The sequence below is a fragment of the Pempheris klunzingeri genome, chromosome 14 (assembly GCF_042242105.1).
Source record: "Pempheris klunzingeri isolate RE-2024b chromosome 14, fPemKlu1.hap1, whole genome shotgun sequence".
NCBI classification, from domain to species: domain Eukaryota; kingdom Metazoa; phylum Chordata; class Actinopteri; order Acropomatiformes; family Pempheridae; genus Pempheris; species Pempheris klunzingeri.
This window is the reverse complement of record NC_092025.1, coordinates 19,657,589-19,677,470: the sequence shown is the minus strand read 5'-3', so window position 1 is coordinate 19,677,470 and position 19,882 is coordinate 19,657,589. Positions and strand designations below refer to the sequence as shown.

The following is a 19,882-nucleotide window of genomic DNA, read 5'->3' as shown; positions in this document are numbered from 1 at the left end:
CCTCCATTCAGTGATACCTATGGTGTGTGAAAACACAAAAGACTATTGACTATCTCTCACAGTGTAAGTGTATTCCCAGACCATGAGCAGTAAGGAAGAACAGTACAGACATGCAGAGAGCGTATGAAGCAAAGAACAGCAAAGAGTTTCTGTTGCATTGTTTGGCCAACTTATAGAATCAACATAAATTTGCTGCAACTAAGTGAATCTGCCAGCAACAGTTGTCATCATGGGTGACGCAATCAGCGGTCACCAAACAATTTCACCTTGTACAGCTTTTTAATATGCTGTTAATTATGCTGATTTTAACTGAAGCCACAGCTTTGCCGTTTAAAAATCACACCCTTTCAATCGAATAGGTAAGTGCATTCACACAGCAATGGATTTGGTGGTTGATTGGATTTCCATCAGAGACATAATTAAGCTTCACTTCCTCCAGCACTGACTCCGGCTTGGCTGTGTTGGAAAGGCTGCAGGAGAAACCTGATGGAACAGATGGTTGTTGTTTTGGGCCCCACTGGATCAGTAAATACTTTCTTCAGCTTTCTTCCGGTGACATTTCCAGCATGTCTTGATTGCACTGAGATCTTATTTTGGATGAGTTAAATATTTTAGTTGTGCCCCGTCACCAGAGAATCGGCTCTTGTCCACTAAAATGTCATATGTGTTTTAGGAAGTTAAACAAATGAATATTTAATGTGTATAAAAACAATTATGGGTCTGTTCAGCTTATTGTAACATTCAGCTAACTGGTTTCCCTGTGCCATCCAGAAGCTTTAGGTGCTTTACAAACCAACCAGATGTGATGACAGGACAAGCAGGAGATATCAGCTCAACGTCCCTGCTATGCCGTTTAGCAGATTTTCTACGGCAAAGCTGTGTGAGGTGTTTTCATGTGACATCGCTGAATGCAAAGGTCGCCGCAGTGATAACAGTCACAATCTGCACAAACAGATTCAGAAAACAAAACACAGGCAGAAGATTTTAAAGACAGCTGAGGTCTAAAGAGAGGAAGACATGTCCGAGTTCATTCAGTAACCTCATTTATGCTTTTATGAATGAAACATGTAATAAAACCTAAATGTTTTACATATTTCTTCACAGGAAACCAACTATTTGCTTTGAAGCCCCTGAGATTTTGATCAGACTGACAAATCCTGGATTAAAGCAGCCATCAATGTGCCCACAGGTTTTTTTCAGTCTATTGTTACTTGTACATATATATAAATAGATGACAAATGAAATGAAAGCCCATTATCAAGTGTCTTTATAAGGTTGTTCTCCCCTGATGACTCACATCATTTTCACACTAATTAAACTATTGAGTGAGATCTTTGGAAGTATCTGCATTTGTGATCTTAATATGCCTGTTTTTTCCTTTATTTTTGTCACCCATGTGACTAATGATAATGTGTCTAGCTGTTTGGAGAAGCCGCCTGTTGGGTTTTTCAGGCCTCAGTGTTGTTGAGGAGGACTGTCTGACATAGAAAGTGACACTTATGTATATGCCCCGCAGTGCCATGACTGGGATGTGCCCTTTTCTGACCCTAAATGTAAATTAAGATTTAAAATTGTCATATTGGCAGATTTACTTGAGCAGTAACAATAAAGTCCAACCGATCAGATCTGACAGCGGGAGTTAAAGGTCTTAACCTCATACATTTATGATAATCTCAGTCCCCTGAAGGAGGAATTCTGGTTCATTTATATTCATGAAACAATGTCTTCAGGTGATTTTAAACAGTTCAAATCTCGTGGTTTTCACGTTTTATCACGCTTAACTACTTTTATTAGCAGTTGCTCCACGGTGGATTTATGGGCATACAGGTGGTTTTTCCCCTAGAAAACATTTCCGCATTTCCGAGGTGCATTGAAGGCAGCACAAGTCTTCAGCCGGTCATAAACTTTTCATGATGATTTCACTTCACTTTGCTCTGGTTGTTTTTTTTCCTCTCTCCTCATTTTACTGTGTGATCTACAGGCTGTGATTACACAAGGGAAGCTCAACAGAGCTTAAAGAGTCGTTAGATCCCATTCAAAACACATAAAAAGTCCTCTGTTGGCTGAACCCCCACCTCCTCTTCGCCCCCGCTCCGGCGGAAGCGCAGCGGCTCGCTCCCCCTAGCGGCGGAGCGCGCAGCCGCGGAGCGTCAGAGCGCCGGTGTCCGTCCCCCCAGTCACAGTGAAAGTTGTCTCCGCTTGGGAAAGCGGGGCTTCTGGACTCGCTAGTTTCCACCGCCGCTGCTCCTCACGCTTCCTCCCGGAGAGATGAGGCGGAAAGAGAAGCGGCTGCTGCAGTTCGCCGGGCTGCTCATCGCGGCTCTTCTTTTCCTCCCCAACGTCGGACTCTGGTCTTTGTACCGGGACCGAGTGTTCGACAACTCGCCCGACACAGCGGACGGACCGGGCGGCATCCCCCCGATACAGGTAAGGGAAGCTCAGCTCACGGTGAGGTCTCTCCCCCCCCTGCTGCTTGTCGCTTTCCTCGCCGTGTAACGACGCTCGCAGCCCCCGGTAAAAATCCTTCAAGTGTTAGTTTTTGGGCGCTGCAGTGGAGGCAGAGAGACGCTGCGTGCTTCCCCAGGGCTTCTGTGCTGCCTGCCCCCCCCACCCCTCTTCCATACCACCGACCTTTACATTCCCACACTGTGAGTGTGCGGGGTGTGATTTACAAAGCGGACCTTCCTGCAGCTCCGTGTCAGCAGCGCGGTGGGTCATTAGTTGCAGACACCGAGGGGCGAACAGTTGGCCACGTAGCGAACACGCAGCTGGGCGTCGCAGTGAAGTTACAATAACGCGGAGTTCAGGAAGTTGTCAAAAAATTGTGCAGCAGCAGGCTGTGCTGCGTTCACAGGTTCGCAGGCTCCTGGTTGCAACACAGGGTCACTTTTCATGGTGATGCATTCACGTGTTCACTGGCTTCGGGGTGCGTTCATGTCACAGTGTTTTGCAGACTGTGCCCCCCCCCACCCCCTGTGTCATCACCTTTATAATACATGCAGGTTTACAGCCCCTGTGTGTGGAGCAGCTCGGCTTTGTTATCATAAACATGCAGGGTTGCCACTGATGCCTGTTTTCTTCATCACTTCATGTGTTTGTCACTTTTATGGTTGATTGTTGAGTTAATAAAATGTCAGCAAAGGGCAACTTCCCATCAGCCAGCAACACAAAACCCAAAGATTCAAACTACAATGATATAAACTATGAAACAGCAACAAATAGACACATTGAAGATGCTGGAATCAGCAAAGGTTCAGCATTTTTCCTTGTTAAATGACAGAAACTTTATAAAATGGGCTGTTGCTCGGTAAATTGATTAAATAAGTAGTTGTTTTTTTTTCAATTATTTTGATGATACAATAAAAAAAAAAAATGGGCAAAAGAGTCCAGCAAGGCGCTGTTTTACTTACATATTAATACAAGTCCATTTATTTAGTGACATTTAGAGTAAATATCAGAAATGATTAAAAGCTTGAACAAAGAATGCTGCACCGCATACAGTACGATGTTCTTTAAATTGTCTCACAAGTTGTGATTTTATTCCTTCAACTAAAGTGAATTGGCAGCCAAATAGTTTCCTCTCTTTGCTGCTCCTGTAGGCCACATGTGATACTACAAAGTTGTAGTTTAAGGGTCATTTATCCATATAGATCTATATAGTCTTTATATTTGTGTCATCCCAGACAAGGAAGCAGATCCACCACTTCCGGGTTGCCATCTTTTGAGTAATTAAGTTGCATCAAGTTGTAAAATGGGTTCAAAATCAATTAGTGTTGAACAGAAGACAGAACATCTTCGCATCAGCGGGCTAGAGGAGTCTTAAAGGATTATGGAGTAACTTCTTACGGCAGGGGTTTTCAAGGTTACATTTCTACTTATTTCTTGAGGTAAACAGGAGGTTGTCTCAGTGGCCTGAATTGAGTCATCAGTGCACAAGTCTCAAAGTAAAAAAAAAAATGCATGAAAGAGAAGCACAAGCTGGAGCTGGATGTGTTGTTTTGTTGGTGCACATAAGAATCCAGAAAACTCACCAAAACGGACCATATGTGACAGACAATAGTAGCCCCTCTAATTCAAATGAGGCAAATCTACTGAATGGAGGCTTTCACTGCTGGCTAGTGTGTGTGAGTGTGTGTGTGTGAGTGAGTTTTGTACGGCAATGGTGTTTGTCCCAATCCTGCGAACTTGCATGACTGGAGCGATTGTAGAAATGTAGTGAGAAGGACCAAGTGAAGGCAGAGGTCAGTTCTGTGTCTCCTCAGAATAAAGCATCAGTCAAACAGCTCCGTCAACACTTGTTGTCATAAGCCGTTCATCATTTAGTCTGTAAATGTTGCCAAAACCTGTCAAAAGTCCACAGCGATATATTCTGTGTGGTGTTGTTATCAGCAGCTGCAGCTAATTTACCCGCCAGCTTGTTTTGCACAGATTACTTTTCTCAGCTCAAGTTTGGATTTGATATCTTTAAATGACAACAGATTGTGTGAATGGGATTTAAGGACATCTACGAGGCCGGGAAAAGCCTGTTACATATTAGCAAACTGTGTGATAACAGCTGTCAACCTCCAGAACAGTTAGATAAGAGATAGATGGGCTGCTTTAAAAAAAAAAAAAAAAAAGGAAGCAAACTTTGTCCAACACTGGAGGAGCCTTTTTAAAGGAAGATTTCAACCAAAAACAGAAAAACAACTGTCTGTGTTTTTGCTTAAAGAACTTTAATGCTCCACCTTACACTAGTTTCAAACACTTAAGTTGGCAATGACCACTCACCTGTCCAAGTGGCCAAATCTGAAATTTAAAAAAGTGCCTATCATCTGACACATTCTGACATGTTTCGTCTTCTATGTAGCTATAATGGCCTCATTCATGAAATATCTGGCATTTGCTGTGTGACATAGGGTTTCTGCACCATGTGACAGTTCTTCTGCCTTGAGAAACACGGCACATTTTAGCTTACCAACATCACAGGCACCTGCTTTCTGTCAGCTGATGTCCCTCAGTGACTCGTCATAAGGGCTTTAGTTTTCACAACTTGCTGCTCAAACAAAACCGCCAGGCTGTCAGATGCAGATATGCAGATACAGCCCTGACCTAAGCACAACATGAGCGTGTCTTTCTCTGAGGGGATGACCCTCTGCACTGCACTGTGCCAACACAACTGGATCTAATGCAGCAGCTGCAACGAGTGTAAACTCTAATCCTGTGCACATGCATATGGTGCCTGAGCGCGTATTCCTTACTGCTCTAACATGAGCTGCCTCAGAGCTTCCCCACTGTGACGGTGACAGAACGGTAATTTGCAGTTTTCCCGTCTCTTATTAAGGACGCCTGTTGGAGCAGAGGTAGCTCAGCTTCCCCCTGCCTGCTCCAGCAGCTCAGGTTAAGTGGAGGTTAGGGGAAATGAGAGCAGTGGGTAGAACTAAAAAAGATGCAGCATAGTCAGAGCTGCTGCCTGCTGTGCTCCCCAGCTAACTGCTGACTGACTGGACAAAGTGTCTGCATTGGCTGGGATGCACGTCCTGACAGTAGGGCAGTGATGGTATGGATTTTTTTCTTACTGCAGTGAAAAAGCAGAATAACCATGCTGTTTGGCGGTTTACTGCCAACGCCCCTCCCCCCAAAAAAGAAAAGAATAATTACAGAATTCATTTTTATTCGACTGTACAATCTATTTATGCTATTTAAAAATGTGGTCAAACAACATAGGACGAACTGTGAACCAATCCTCCATATGTTTAATTGACTGCTGCAGGTTTTACATGCAGGCATCAGTACCAATACCTGTTTACCATCCTTTCATCGCTTTACCATGCCGTCGGGCAGCCCTTTCCTTTGGCACTACATTTTCTCAACTGTATTATGCTACAGATCAACTGTTTGAGGTTTATGCGTAGGAATGCAAAAGTTCTCCGGCAGAGAAAAGTTTTGTTCCTCCTGAAGCCCTTGAACGTAGGATGGGAGACGGTTAATGATGGTGACTTAATGATTATTGCGTTTGTATTTCATATCACTCACAGTACGCACTTCTGTAACTTTCACCGGCAAAAAAATACAAAAAAAGGAACAAATTGTGCAGATGATGGTAGGCAGCACATGACCAGTAATGTGGTTATTGCCATAGCTCTGTGGCCAAGTGTTAGAGTTCCCCTCATATTGTGTCATTGTGATGGATGCAGCCTAATGTTGCTGTCTAGATTTGCAGCTGAATATTGAATTTAAACCAAATGCTGGATAAAAATAAAGTATGATAGTTGGTTAAAAGCATTTCTTCCAATGATTTAAATGAGTAGTTACCTAACATTTTAAGCTTTCAAGGACAAAATCACACAGGACATCAGTCATTGTTCTTGTTCTTCGCTTGCTTCACTCAGTCATTTAAACTATTCTTTGTTGGCTAAAAAAATAGGGTGTTTTTTTCTTGAGATGACAGCTAGCTCCACATCTCCATGGAAAAACTGTAGGTCAAGTAGTTTTAAGCAGCGTTAAGGGCTGAGATTTATCAGGATTTCGGTTATATCTGACAGCTTTGCATCCGGAAAACCCTTGTGCCAAAAAGCATGTTGCATTAGTATGGCAATAAATCATGTGGCACGGTTCGTCTGTCCTCAGGCCACCCCAGGGTGATGCGGCACCCACTTTGGGAACCGCTGTGCTACACCCAGAATTTAATTAGCCCTAACACAGTTAGAAACTGAATTTTTAACATGGCAGACAAGCATCCTATGCAGTCCTCTGTACTCTTGATATGACTATCTGAATGGAGGTCTGAGCCTCTTTTCCTGAACATGTGATTTTCCAATAAATGTAATGTGAAAAATGTCCAGCCGTACTTAGGCTGTCCTAACTTTCAGATTTACCAAACCTAAGCTAAGCTTCCTCCAGTGACTGTTAACACCGTCTGGGGCTGCTTCACTGTCAAAGCCCTCCTTTGCTATGAAGAAGCAGCAGCAGCCTACGGAAGCAGCATGAATTAATGATTGATCAATCGACAGAGAGAGTGAATCAATAATGAATCTTTGAAGTGACAGAATCTCAGATAAGAGGATGTGCTGCTATTTAGTGGCTGGAAATCAAAGAAATGCCAAAGTGTTCAACTTACAGTCACATGAAACAAGTGGACTCTAATAACGGGATTAGTGTGTCGACTATTATTTCTGACAGATGAATTGAAAAGTAATCAGTAGGTTCATTTTTAATTCTAATTTTAATTCCAGAGGAAAGTGAGATAAATAGTAGAGCCCAACCTAGCCAGACCTGTTGGAGGTGAATTGGGCCCAATCAGAGCCATGTAGAAAATCTAGACAGTATGTACGTATTTCCAGGTCAGATTCCATTTTTTTGGGGCAACTTGCTGGTGGATTTTCCCTTTGCTAACTGGATGTAATCAGCTCTGATAAAAGTCCAGAAGATAAAGTGTGCTCTTGAAAGGAAAGTTGGCTGAGATTCACGGCCCTGTCACAGAGAAATGAGCATCATACAGGCTTCTGTACACTGGAGGCTACATTTATGAGCCACACACTGTAGGCTGGATTACTGTTCATTCATCACTGCAGGACCTTGTGCGTTTCGCCTCTGACACGCGTATAGTACATTCCCTGCCTCGCACACATTGAGACACACACACACACTTGTATATATACACTGCTTTTAGAGCTAGTCGAAGGTCAGTCAGCAACAGTCTGGTCTTATTAATGAGCAGAGCTCAAAGTAAACAAGGACATCTATGTAGAACACGCCAGGACAAGGAGAAATCCCAGCTGAAAAATATTGTAAAAGCATCTTTTAGTTCTTCATTTCTGCTCCAGAAGTCACAAATTGTTGAAGCACAGTTTATAGGCAAATTATTGCTCAAGAGCAAACTGGTTTTCTGAAAAAAATACCCCCAGTGCATCAGTGTGATTTAGAATTCCCCGGCTGTCTGCGTGTGATGTATTCCCACCCCACAGTCACAATGCAAATCAGATATTTGTTTGACCCCACTGTCCTCCATGACTCCCACAGGCCTTAAAAAACATTGAAAGTCTGACATTTGTCCTTTTTAGGAAAAATAAACAAACCCTTCATGCTTTATTCATTTATTTAAACTGTTCAAAGCCGTTTTGAAGAACCTATGTTGACTTTAATTAGGCTGCAGAGGCACCATTGAACCCACTGAAATCCTTTAATGGAATAATTTGCTTTGTAGCCTTCGTTGTTATAATAAGCAAAGCTAATATTGTCATGGAAACATATTGGGAGGAAAAACCTGCAACTCTTCCTGTATAGATGACAAATAATGAACTGTAACATTACATTATTACAAAGTGTTTCTCCTTAAACAGTTTACTCTGCAATGAAAAGGAGCTGACATGTCTCTCATCACTAAAACTAAATTCCAGGAATCGAGCCAAACTAGACACATAAAGTCATCTAAATGTCCCCGATTGTGATGCTTCGGTGCGAGCGTCTGTAAGGCTTGCTCCCTGCTTTCCTCTCTGCTGCTATTCTGATAAACATTAAAGTTGAATAAGAGTTTAGCCCGCGGTTCTGTGAAAAATCTCTCCTTTCTGCTCTATTGACATCATGTGGGAGAGAGGGAATGATGTTTCATGCCAATAGCAGGCGGTGATTTCTGAGCACTCGGGCACCTCGAGGCTGCACCTACAGGAAGCGTGAATCCAAAGTGCACAGAAACAAAATTGAAATTGAATGGATTTAGGCTGCCCTCGCATAACAGCTCTTGCGGATTGCACCACACATGCACATAGAAAGAAGAAAAAAAAAAAAAAACAGCCTCCTCAAGGCACGTTTTGGAATTGGGGCTAATTTCAGGCTGCAGTGAATTTTCTGCAAACAAGTGAGGGAAACAGGGCTCTCTGCAATTAAGGAAATCACATCAACTCTATGAATCCTGTGAGGTTAAGAGCAATTAGAGAGGCTGTGAGAGGATTAAGACAATTTAACATGGTTTGTGATAACAGTTGTGAGAGTTCATTAGAGTTGATTACACTGCACAGTAATGCATGTTAGGTTTTTATAGAAATAGACTTTTGTCACTGCCAGGATGACCTCTTTATTTTTGTTAAACATTAAAGGAGGTCACTGTCCACTTTCTGACTGAGGCCAGAGAGGAAACCAACTCCTCTTTGGTCGGCACAGTGTTGTCATAATTGATAGAAACGATGGTCTAAGCTACAAGTTGTAAAAGGTGAGAAGATAGAGAGATATCCTTTAGCAGAACTGGAACTAGAACTAGAACTAGAACACACGCTAAGAAAGACAGAGCACGAAACATCTGTCTATGAAATGGATTGTTGCCAAAGAAAAAAAAAAATGAGATCAGTATACACTTCCTCCTGGCTGGTAGCAACCTAAAGGACGGTAAGAGACTTAACACAAAGACAAGAGAAGGAGCCCGTTCCCTCCTGTGGTTCGCCATAACTGGAACTGAAACGATTAGTTAATTAATCAATTAGGCGATCATAAAATGAATTGGCAACATGTTAGTTAATACACAATTTCAGTCAGTTTTCAGGCAAACAGGCCAAACATTCCTCAATTTTTGTGGCTGTTTGTCATATTTTGGTTGTGTGACATTTAAAGATGTCACCTTGTGCTGTGGGGAATGTCGGATTAGTATTTTCTCTTTTTTTGACCCTTTATTAGCAAAACAATGAACCAAATACTCGAAAACAATCAGAAAAAGAATTGCTAATGATCTTTAGTTGCAGCCCTATATGGAAGAATTTCATGTTGTGGTAAATATCATAGCATGTTCTGTCTACGTGTCTGCGGCCCTCTTCAAATTTAACGTAGTCATGTGATGTGACCACACCATCTTACAGAGAAACTTTTTTCATGACTTTATTATGGAATAACATTCAAATAAATGGTCAAAGGTAAAGCAGAAATTAACTTACCTATAAGAGTTTGGTACAGTGAGAATATTTAGAGGGACAATAAGTCGCACAGCTGCAGGCCTTTGAGATGAGGAGACAAGCTGTTAACGTCAGTACCTGCTGTTGTCTCACTGAGCTGAGGGCTAGCGGTGCTGCTAGACTGGGGAATGAGATTCTACCTTTAGTGTGTTAAGCCTCTGGAAAGGAGGGAGACTGAGCGATGAAAGTCATTTGCAAAGACAAGTGGAGTTACTCGCTGCAGACTTAAGTCGCTGCACTTTATCACTGAGAGAGAAAGGGAGGAAGGGAGGGGATGAAACACCTCAGGAGAAAAAGGCAGAGTGAGCGGGTAAAAGAGGTGTTTGTTCACAGGCTGACTTTGTTGGAGAGCGTTTCCTCCCCAGGTTCCTCACACAAGGCAGACGTTGACTCGCTGCTGGCTGCGGTACAGACCGAGTGCGTGCAGAAGCTGCTCTGTATGCCTGTCAGGGATCTGCTGCCCCAGATCAGTGCAAGGAGCCAAATGAGGGACAGGTGCAGCAGACAGCCTGTGGATACAGAGCAAGGAATCGGGCTTTTAATTACAGCCACGTGGGTTATGGAGCTGCTTTTTTTATGTTCAGATGATTAAGCTAATCCCTGGATGCCAATTTAAGGCCAGCTCTGTGCTTCGCAGCGCTGAGCCTAACAGAGAATAAGGTGCACACTAATGTTTTATTTTGAGTATATTTAGTGTTTTGAATAGGCTGGTTTTCGCTCCGGTCGCACTAACCAGGGGTCAGATATGGACATTTCTGGGCTCCGAGCCAAATCTGCGTCAGTGCAAAATGTGAAACATGCAGTCTTTGCAGTTGTTTTGTAAAGCCTTGCATATGCATTGTTCAGCACTGTACATGCAGTCAATGTGGAACTGTGTGCAGGAGCAGAAGCTTAAGAGAGCAGTTACCCCACTGTGAATTCCCATTTGACAGTGTATTTTTATATAATGTTCAGCAACACAAGAGCCCCTTGGATAATTTAAAGTACCCGTAGGTCTACGTTATGACCGTCGACTTTTTCTACATTTTTCCTACCCTTTATTTGATAGGCGAGAGTAAAGATAAACAGGAGAGAGGGGATGACATGCAGTAAAGGGGCTGGACTGGATTCAAACCCCGGCCCCTGTGCCCCCCTCAGCCATGTGGTACGCACTTTGCCAGTTGAGCTACGGCATAAAATGTGTGCATGTCGGATTGCTCCTCCCGCTGATCGGGGATGTGAATCATACCAGCCTGCTGGTGGCACTAGATGAAAAGTTGGCATGAGTAGAGGAGGAAGTATTTGTACAAAAGAATGCGCTTATCCACAAAGTAAATGTCAAGATATTTCACTGAATAGATGAAAAGTTTGACCTACTAGCACAAAGTTTCTTGGCAATCCATCCAATAGTCTGTGCTTTACTCGGCTCTTTTAATCCATTCAACTGTTTTTGCAACAGTTCTTTTTTTTTTCTCCATCTGTGCGGATGGTAGCCACATTTGATTGCACTTAAACAATAACAACCAGGATAATTCTGTCCAATCTGAACCTGAACAGCATGCGCTTTGTTCAATGTGAAGACAGAGCAAATCAGAATTCAGCTGAAACATTTCACACAGGTTATAAAGTGTCTCCTATGGATCTCTTCACTATCTGAGTTGGTTAGGTTCGCTGTCTGAACACTGACTCTGACCCCTGTACTCCTTATTATCGGCTGCTGTTAATCTTGATGAAGTAGGAATTAAAGGTCACCCACTGGTAACTGCTATTATCATTACTGTTTCTCCTCAGTTGAATATCTCAACTGTAAAATGTTCCTGATTAACACTTTCCATTGAGAGCACGTTGTTAACTGGACCATACCTCTTCTACTTTGGGTTCAGTTGTATTTGTATTAATTCCCTTTTCCTAAAAACACCAGCACCTGACCTGTGATGAGTTAATCTTGCTGACAGGAAATGCATCAGTATAGTTTTTCAACACAGATTATTCTGTTTTTCTTCTTCCAGCAGTGCGCTTTGATGCATGGAGTCAATGTCTTTCTGTGGCTTGTACTCTTGGAGTCCGCAACATTTAAAGGCAGTCTGCTGTGGGCTTTGTGCATATGAGATAAAAGCTCTGTGTGTGTGTGTGTGTTTGTGTAGAGAAGACAAAGCAGTACCTTTTCCACACCGCCAGCCTGGCTGCACAGCACTAAAGACAAGGCATAGACATGGTAGTTAAAATCAGCCAAGCATCATGGGAAAGGAAGCACAGTATGAGTGTCCATAGCAAATGAACCATTTAACCTGAGGCAGGTTTCTGCCACTGTATGTTCCTCTTGCTCAGCTGTGTCTATTAACAACCTTTGAACATTGTGGTGTGTTCACACATTTTCCTTTCTCTTTTTCAAACTTGTATCCAAATGTGCCCTCCTATCATTCTCCTGTGACAATAACTGTTTTTGATGATGTTTTTAGTTGTTTATCTGGTGAAAATACCACTAAGGTGCAGACTTTTTTCCTGTTTGTTAGACAGAATAAGCAACTAAAGAAAATCACACCTAAAGAAATCAATAATTTGACACAGAATATTGAGTTAAATGTTGATGTAGAGCGTAGTTTGGATGCCCGTATGAAAACCCAGTTCTTCTCAATAACAATTCAGCAACCTCAAAGGAGGATAAGTTGATCATTACAGTCATCAGCTAGCTAAATCTCTGCCATTTACCTTTTAATTAGCAACTATGACAAGATGCATGGAAACACAGTGTGCAGTAATAATAGGAGAAAATAACCCTGTTTATAGAGCTTTGTTACTTCAGGACTGCCTCCCTTCTCCATGCATCTCACAGGATGAAGTTGTGGCAGAGCCTGAACCAGGTTTATCAATCAAGGAAATTATATGACGCCCAGTAGTAAGTAGTAGTAGTTTCAGCAGTAAGCCTGTTAGTCCAGTGTTTCCCAAATCTGGTCCTGTGGGCCCACTGCCCTGCACGTTTTAGAGGTTTCCCTGCTTCCAAACACCAGATACAAACGATCAGCTCATCATCAAGCTCTGCAGAAGCCTGATAACCAACCTTGCATTTGAATCAGGTGTGTCGGAGAAGGGAAACATCAAAGACATGCGGGACAGTCGGCTCCAGAACCAGGTCTGGGATCTGATGTGTCCATATCAAACTATCGCATTTATTTAAGGACGGATTTTAGATGTAACAGTACTAGATTGGTAGCAATCAAACTATTAATGAAGCAGTATTGAAAATATAGATTTTTTTTCCATCTGCTGTCAACAACAGCTGAGAAAATCCTGCTAATAAACCTGCTAATTTAAAGCTGGGTGCTGCAGCAGGTGCTGTGCTATAAATGTTTCCAGTGCTGTCTGATTTCCTGCCATAGCCTGATTACCCAGAATAATCTGTTCTCCTTCTTTGTGCATGTATGAATGAAAACGTGGCAATGGAGGGTTCAGCTCTTTGCTCAGCAGCACCTCAGTTGCTGTTTCTGGCGTAGTGTGAGCTTTGTTCAACTTCCCTCACCCACATTCCCACAGTTGTGATTCAAACTACAGAGCTTTCAGAAGGAACCCTTTCTTCTCTCACCATTAGGCCATTGCCACCTCGCTTCTCTGAAGTATGACAACTTCGTTTCATTTTGACAGATCAGGGTGCAAAAGATGTTTCCTGTAGTTCAGAGAGCTTCAGAGGAAAGGTTTGAACTGAGGCAGTCGGTCTCGTTTTCTAGTCTTGAAGCACTTTTCAGTAATCAGCCACACCAGCACTTCTGAACAGCTGTTTTAAGATTGACATGCTGTCTCCGGAAGAAATTGCCGCATTTTTTGCTCCGCTAGACCGTGGCCTTCTTTACTGAGCTACTCGCAGGAACAGCAGGTGATGTCACTGTTAGCATTTATGAAGCTTTGATCATTTCAGATACACACACACACATGCGCACCCTCCCCGCCCCCCATCTGTCTCCATCTTGGATCATAATCAGTGGAAATTTCCTTGTTTTTTTTTTTTCTTTTCTCCCCGTCTTGTAAAATATTTTCATTGGCATTGATTAGGGTTGTAAAACGATGCGTGAAAAGACAAGCTGTGTGTGGGTGAGGAGAAAGTAAATGAAACGAGCTATAAATGCTGGGATTTTTTCCAAGCTCAGGGGATGGCTAAGGTGGTAGCTGATGCAATGCAGGAACAGACCAGTTTAGTGTCAACATCAGTGCTGCTGGCACTCAACTGCTGCTGTGCTGAATGAATCGGATGGATTTTTACAATTTCAACAATAAGTCAGGTCTCAAGACAGTAATACAGAACAGTATGACGTATGTAAAAGTACAGTTTTCAACCTTTGCTCATTTTGCGTATTCCTTTCTCCTCAGTTGAACAGAACTCATCCCAAACTAGTAATTGCCTGCCGCCAGTTCCAGACCTTAAATCTGAGATGCTATCAATACTATCAGTAAAGCCTCAGCTTTGCTCTGTGACATTATGAGATCGAGTTGTTCCTTGATTGCTTTTCCTGAGTCAGTTTTGGCATTCAATTTGGAGGACAGATACAATGTCAAAACAGGAAGAGGACTGCCTCGTGTAACTTGAATAGCACGAGTGTTATGCGATAAATGCAGACAAGTACAGATGAATAAATAAATAAATAAATAACTGAGCCAACCTGCAGTAAAGTTCTGTTGAGTCTGTCCGTTTCCATTCAGTCGATTCAGTGTCCATTTTTTAAGCTGTTGTACGTTGAAATATTAATCAAATACATCCTCACCTTCAGGAAGTGTTTGTCATGCTTGGGAGTGGTGCTGATGTGGGATCTTTATACAGCCACATAATATCATATTTTACCTCAAGAACTAAGTCATATAGAAATGGTGGATGTCATCCTTCTAGCAAACGTGACACACTGTTTAGTAGTGACTCACTTGTGTAGCTTCTTGTGGATGTGTGATTTGCAGTAGTTCCTTTCAACCACCCATGTGTGACTGACACGTGTGCTCGGGGCTCATGACGAACATGTGATACTGAGAGAGACAGAGTTTTACAGCATTTAAGAATTGAGTACCAAAGACGGGCATACCTCCAGTCTGTGGTCAACAAGTCAACAAGTTTCTAATTGTATTCATGGCAGCTCAAACTTCTGAAATAGCCAAAGAAAAAAATTCAACAAAAGATTACATTTCAGTGGAGTGAAAGGAGCCCATTCACATCGAGTATTTTCCTTGCGGTAAGAGGGTCAAAAAGGGTCATTCAGTATTTTCAGACCTTTGCACTCGATGAGGGCCTGTTGGATGTTTGGGAGGGTGATGAGGAGCTTTCAGTGAGTTTTGAAATTGTGCTCAAAGCTTTATCAATTGCTTACTTTTTGAGCTGCTGTATTGCACTGTTACTTAGAAACTGAGCACTTTTTGTGTCCCCTTGTCTGTAAAATTGTCGTGCCCTTCTTGGACAAACCAAATGTTTTGGAATTGATGGCACTGGGTCTTGTTTAACCTCTTGAAAATGTTAATTGTTCTTCAAGGCTGTGTCGTACAAGGACTGCTTTCTAGTTGTAATAGGCTTACTGACTGACGGCAATAAATGTCTTATCTCTTTTCTTAAAGTGTTAGTTAATCTAAATTGCAAAAACCAAATCATATTTTCTTACTTACTCCTAGTGGTATGTAGCCATGAGAGAGAGCTTTAGATTTAGCGGCGTTGTCTACAGTTTGACGTATCTGCCTCTGAGGCAACCGATCCACCCCAGTACAATAAAGGTGGATGGGATTTCATTTGCGCTGCTCAAAACATTAAAAGAATTACTTAAAAAAAACAAAAACCTTGGAGAGTTGTCTGAATTTCCAAGAACTGTAGGCTGGGTTTTTATAGAGACACAAACTACTTTATGTCCACAGTGATGTGTTTGATTGATGTGTTGATTAAACAAGCAAAAATATTTCTGATTAAGCATTGATTCTATAAAATATGACTAGATACCACATGAGCAAATCAATGGACCTTTCAACGGACGGCTTCTTTTTGTGTTCTAATAGTGCATCTGATGAGTCATTTCTGCCTCTATTGTTTGTCTCTTCGCCGCTCAGGTGATCTGGTGCTTGCCACTAGTCTCTGTGCCCGGCCCTGATGTGAGGCAGTAGACTGAAACAAGTTAGTAGATTTACAGCATGTTATTTGATTATGAACCAGCCATTGAATAGCGGCCTTTCTAACAGTTCTCAAAGGGTTGCCTCGGCCCATTTTGTTTCACATTATGCTCTCATTTTGGCCTGTTGTCTGGTGAACCCCGGGCTGTGGCCTGGATGTCCCCTCACTGACAAATGCTGATAATTGCCTTCCAGTGGAGCTTTAAAAAACCCTCCCTGCTGAGCTCATTGATTCACTCTTGCTAACCAGTGGTGGGAAGGAGCGATGCGCCTTCGGCTCTCTGGCTTGCAACGACACAGTAAAGCTTGGCGCGGCAGGACGAGGCAGCCGTGGGGAGATGTATGGAGGGATGCTAGGATTAGGGACGCTCAGACAACTGATTTGCTGATCATTATGTAAGCCACATCTGTCCTCTGTCCCCTCAGTGGCACCCGGCCTCCCGCGCTGAATGCGGCCAAACCCAGCAGCAACACAAAAAGACAAGGCTGTGAGTTGTGCTTACAGAGAGGAAGCCAGGGGAAGGGGTGGAGGGTGGGGGGTGAGACAGGGGTGAGGCAGAGGGAGGTGAACACACTCCTGGCTGCAAGTCACAGAAACACTGAGCAGATGATGGGGGTAGCTGGGAAAATGGTGTTCATGGAATGACAGAATGGGTGACCGGCCAAGTGTTTTCAATTCCAGCACAAAAGCCTACAGACAGATACAGTGAATCACATTTTCCCTCAACTATAAGCTTTAAGACAATGATTTTCTGCATTCACCGGTCTGTTTTTTTTAGTGAATCGCTTTGCTTTTAAATTGTCATAAATTAGTCAAAAATGCCTGTCACACTTTTCACGACTCCAATGTGATGCCAACAGTTGAATGCCGACATTTACAATGAAATAAAACCTAGTGAAACAGCAAATTCCGAAACGTTTGGCAATTCAGCTTGATAAATTGCTTAAGCCATTAATAGTCTGTCAAGAGCTGTAACTCTCCATGGTGTACAGTGTTGCACTGTGCTTTCAATTGTTTCTTGCAAAAAAACAAATCAATTTTTTTGCAATATTCAGCGGTTTCATTTTGCCACTCCCACCCTGCTCTGTATATATAAGACTTCTGTTGCGTACCTGTCCGTCCTGGAAGAGGGATCCCTCTCTGCTGCTCCTCGAGGGGCTTCTTCCCTTCACTTGACATGACATGGAAATTCAAAATACACATACACATGAACAGGTGAATGGAAGTGTTTTACTTCCAATTATCTCTCTCTCTCAGAAATGTGTCTCTTGTCTCTCTTGACCTCTCTACAAGGGCGGTGATATGCGGTGTTACAGAACAGCGTCCCAGGAGAAATTACTTAATATGCTCAAGGATGCTGCAGCAGGGCAGATTGATTCTGTCGCTGTGCCTTGACCCTACAAAGGCCTAAAGGAATATAATGAGTTTTTTTTTTTTACTCTGCGTCATAGCATTTGAGCATTTTTGAGCCTTCTTTTTAATTTATTGGTTGTGGTAGTTATTATGTGTATATGCTGTTCTTTTTGTGCCAGCAGTCCTTCAAAGTCATTTATTTGTAATGGGTTTTTTTTAATAGTACCACATCAGAGTAAATAAATAAATCAACAGAGCAGATTGTTTCTGTCGCTGGTTCTTGACCCTACAGAGATCTGAAGGACTGTCCCCTGTTTTACATTAGATCCAAGGCGGGACGATAGGATTGGATTGGCATCTAGCTTGGGCGGGACCGAAGCTGCTCTTAAAGCTGGCAGTACTACAGCTCAGCACTTAATGGCCACCGGACGATATTTCCCTGCTTCCTCTCCTCAGACATGATAATAAGGAGCTTATTTGAACAGCACTTTGCTCAGATGGCTTTGGATGGGAGCCAGTGGAAGCTGTGACCATGGCAGTGGCAACACAGCTGTAGCTTACCAGCGAAGCCCCACCCTTACACATCATCACACTATATCTCCTGTTAAAATTGAACTTTAACTTCCATAGTATGTTACCTGGGAAGTCTTCAGCAGGTTAACATGTGGTCTGTCACACACACCTGTCCACGTTCCAGTTATGGTACTACTGTATTTGTCTTGTCTGGTGGGATATCCAATAGAGGATTGTTGTTTGTCCTCTTGAGATAGGTACACAGCTTTATCCATGTTTGTTTAGGAGCACAAAATGTATCTTATTCCAATTCCTCACCACACAGGCACTGTTTAAGTACTGAATGACAAAGTCTCATAAATCCTGCAAAACATTTAATAGAGTGTTTGCCTTTTGCTTTGTAGCAGACTGGTAGGTATAGCAAGGGCTTGTTATTGGCATTAATGGCAGTTGAGATAAACTCTGACTCGCTGCAGAATAAACATCCTGCAAGGGGTGAAACTGCTCACACAACATGAAAGTCTCATTTCCATTTTTTTGTCTCTGTATGCCATGCATCCAAGAATTAAGCCCAATTCTGCGCCTGCAGAAGGCAGAGTAGCAGCCATCTGTCATGGCCTTGGTCCAGTCCTCTGCCTGGTATCTCTGGTCGCAGCAGAGCTGTGGATAATGACTCCTGTTGGTAGATGAGACGCTGTGTGGAAGCCCTGCTGGGCTTCACTTACAGGGAGGTCTCAGTGCCTCATTCGCTGCCTAGAGATCCTCAACTTCAGCAGCAAAGATCAGTGGAGCTGGAGCCCAGGGGATGAGCAGAGATTTGGAATAGCTCTACAGTCAAAACTCTTAAATTACTTTTCTGTAACTCAACATTTCTCTTAGAGTTTAGAAAACCTCACTCCCTAGCAACAGAATGAATTCAACAAAGCAGTTGCTGCCAGTGGCTTTCTTTTTTTTTCCTCCAGGAGATGTTGTTTCCTTTTTGTGCCTTTTGCCTGAGTCTCTTTACTTGTCTATACTTATACTTGTTCGACTGAATGATTACACCTTTGGAATGATGTTTGTCTGAAAACATTTTATTCCCTTTGCCTGCTTTCAGTTGGACTTCTTTGCCAGAGGGACTGGGACTGTGTCATAGAGAAGTCAAAACTTTGGAGAATGATTCACGCTACAGTAACTTATGACATCAAAGATGCCCATATGCCAGCAAACTACTTTGCAGCACTTGATATGATTCTCCTAAGTTTTCCAGTTGCATCAACAGCTTGTTGGATCTGTAACTGGGGCGGTGCTGGAGGTGTAGGCTGATGGTTGGTACCATTGTACGGTGAACTATTCTTAGAAAGCGAGGTTTGGTAGCTTAGGTTTTTGTGTGATGAGCCAGGACAGCCAGAGCAAACTGACTTGTCTGTGAAGTGGCTGAGGAGATGAAGAGGTGGAGGAGGAGCAGAGGGTGAGGTGGAACAGGAAAGACAGGTAATTGTGTCTCTAGGGGTGGAGGTGGATCTGTCTGCGATCTGACAGAACAGGAAGAGGAAGAAAAGAAGAACAGCAAAGCTTCCTCTTCTCACTCCGAGCTACTGTCGACTCTCGGCAGGAGGAGAGGAAACAGAAAAGGGAAGTATTGACCTAAGGTGGTCTGATTCATCCCCCTCAGAGAATTAGGGGTGCTCTGTTCTCATCAGACAAACAGCTTTGCCCCTAATACCGGCCCTTTCACAATGCCAAAGGCAGTCCAACATTCTCACAGAAAGACGTGCACTCTAGAAATTTCCCTGCCCTATATAGTTCCAGTTTGGGGTCCTGAGTTGTAGTTCTCTCCTAAAAATGTCCTCCTGAGGTACCTGTTCTAACTGGTCAAACATGAGCTTCAAGACTGCATCACCTTGTGTGCAACATTCATTAAGGCTTAGTGAACACTGGTTGTCACTAGTATCAATAAAAGGACTTGGGATGGGGTTTTTGGGGGGGAAACAAAATTCACAATCCTTAATATGTG

General features: G+C 42.8%; 1 protein-coding gene across 1 annotated transcript in view; it reads left to right on the top strand.

Moving 5' to 3' along the window:
- Nucleotides 1-2,268: 2,268 nt before the first annotated feature.
- Nucleotides 2,269-19,882, top strand: part of LOC139212825 (polypeptide N-acetylgalactosaminyltransferase 10-like) — a 74,217-nt gene continuing 56,603 nt past the window's right edge. Inside the window, exon 1 of the mRNA XM_070843367.1 lies at nucleotides 2,269-2,427. Within this exon, the coding sequence (XP_070699468.1) occupies nucleotides 2,269-2,427 (159 nt within the window). The remainder of the gene's footprint in view (nucleotides 2,428-19,882) is intronic.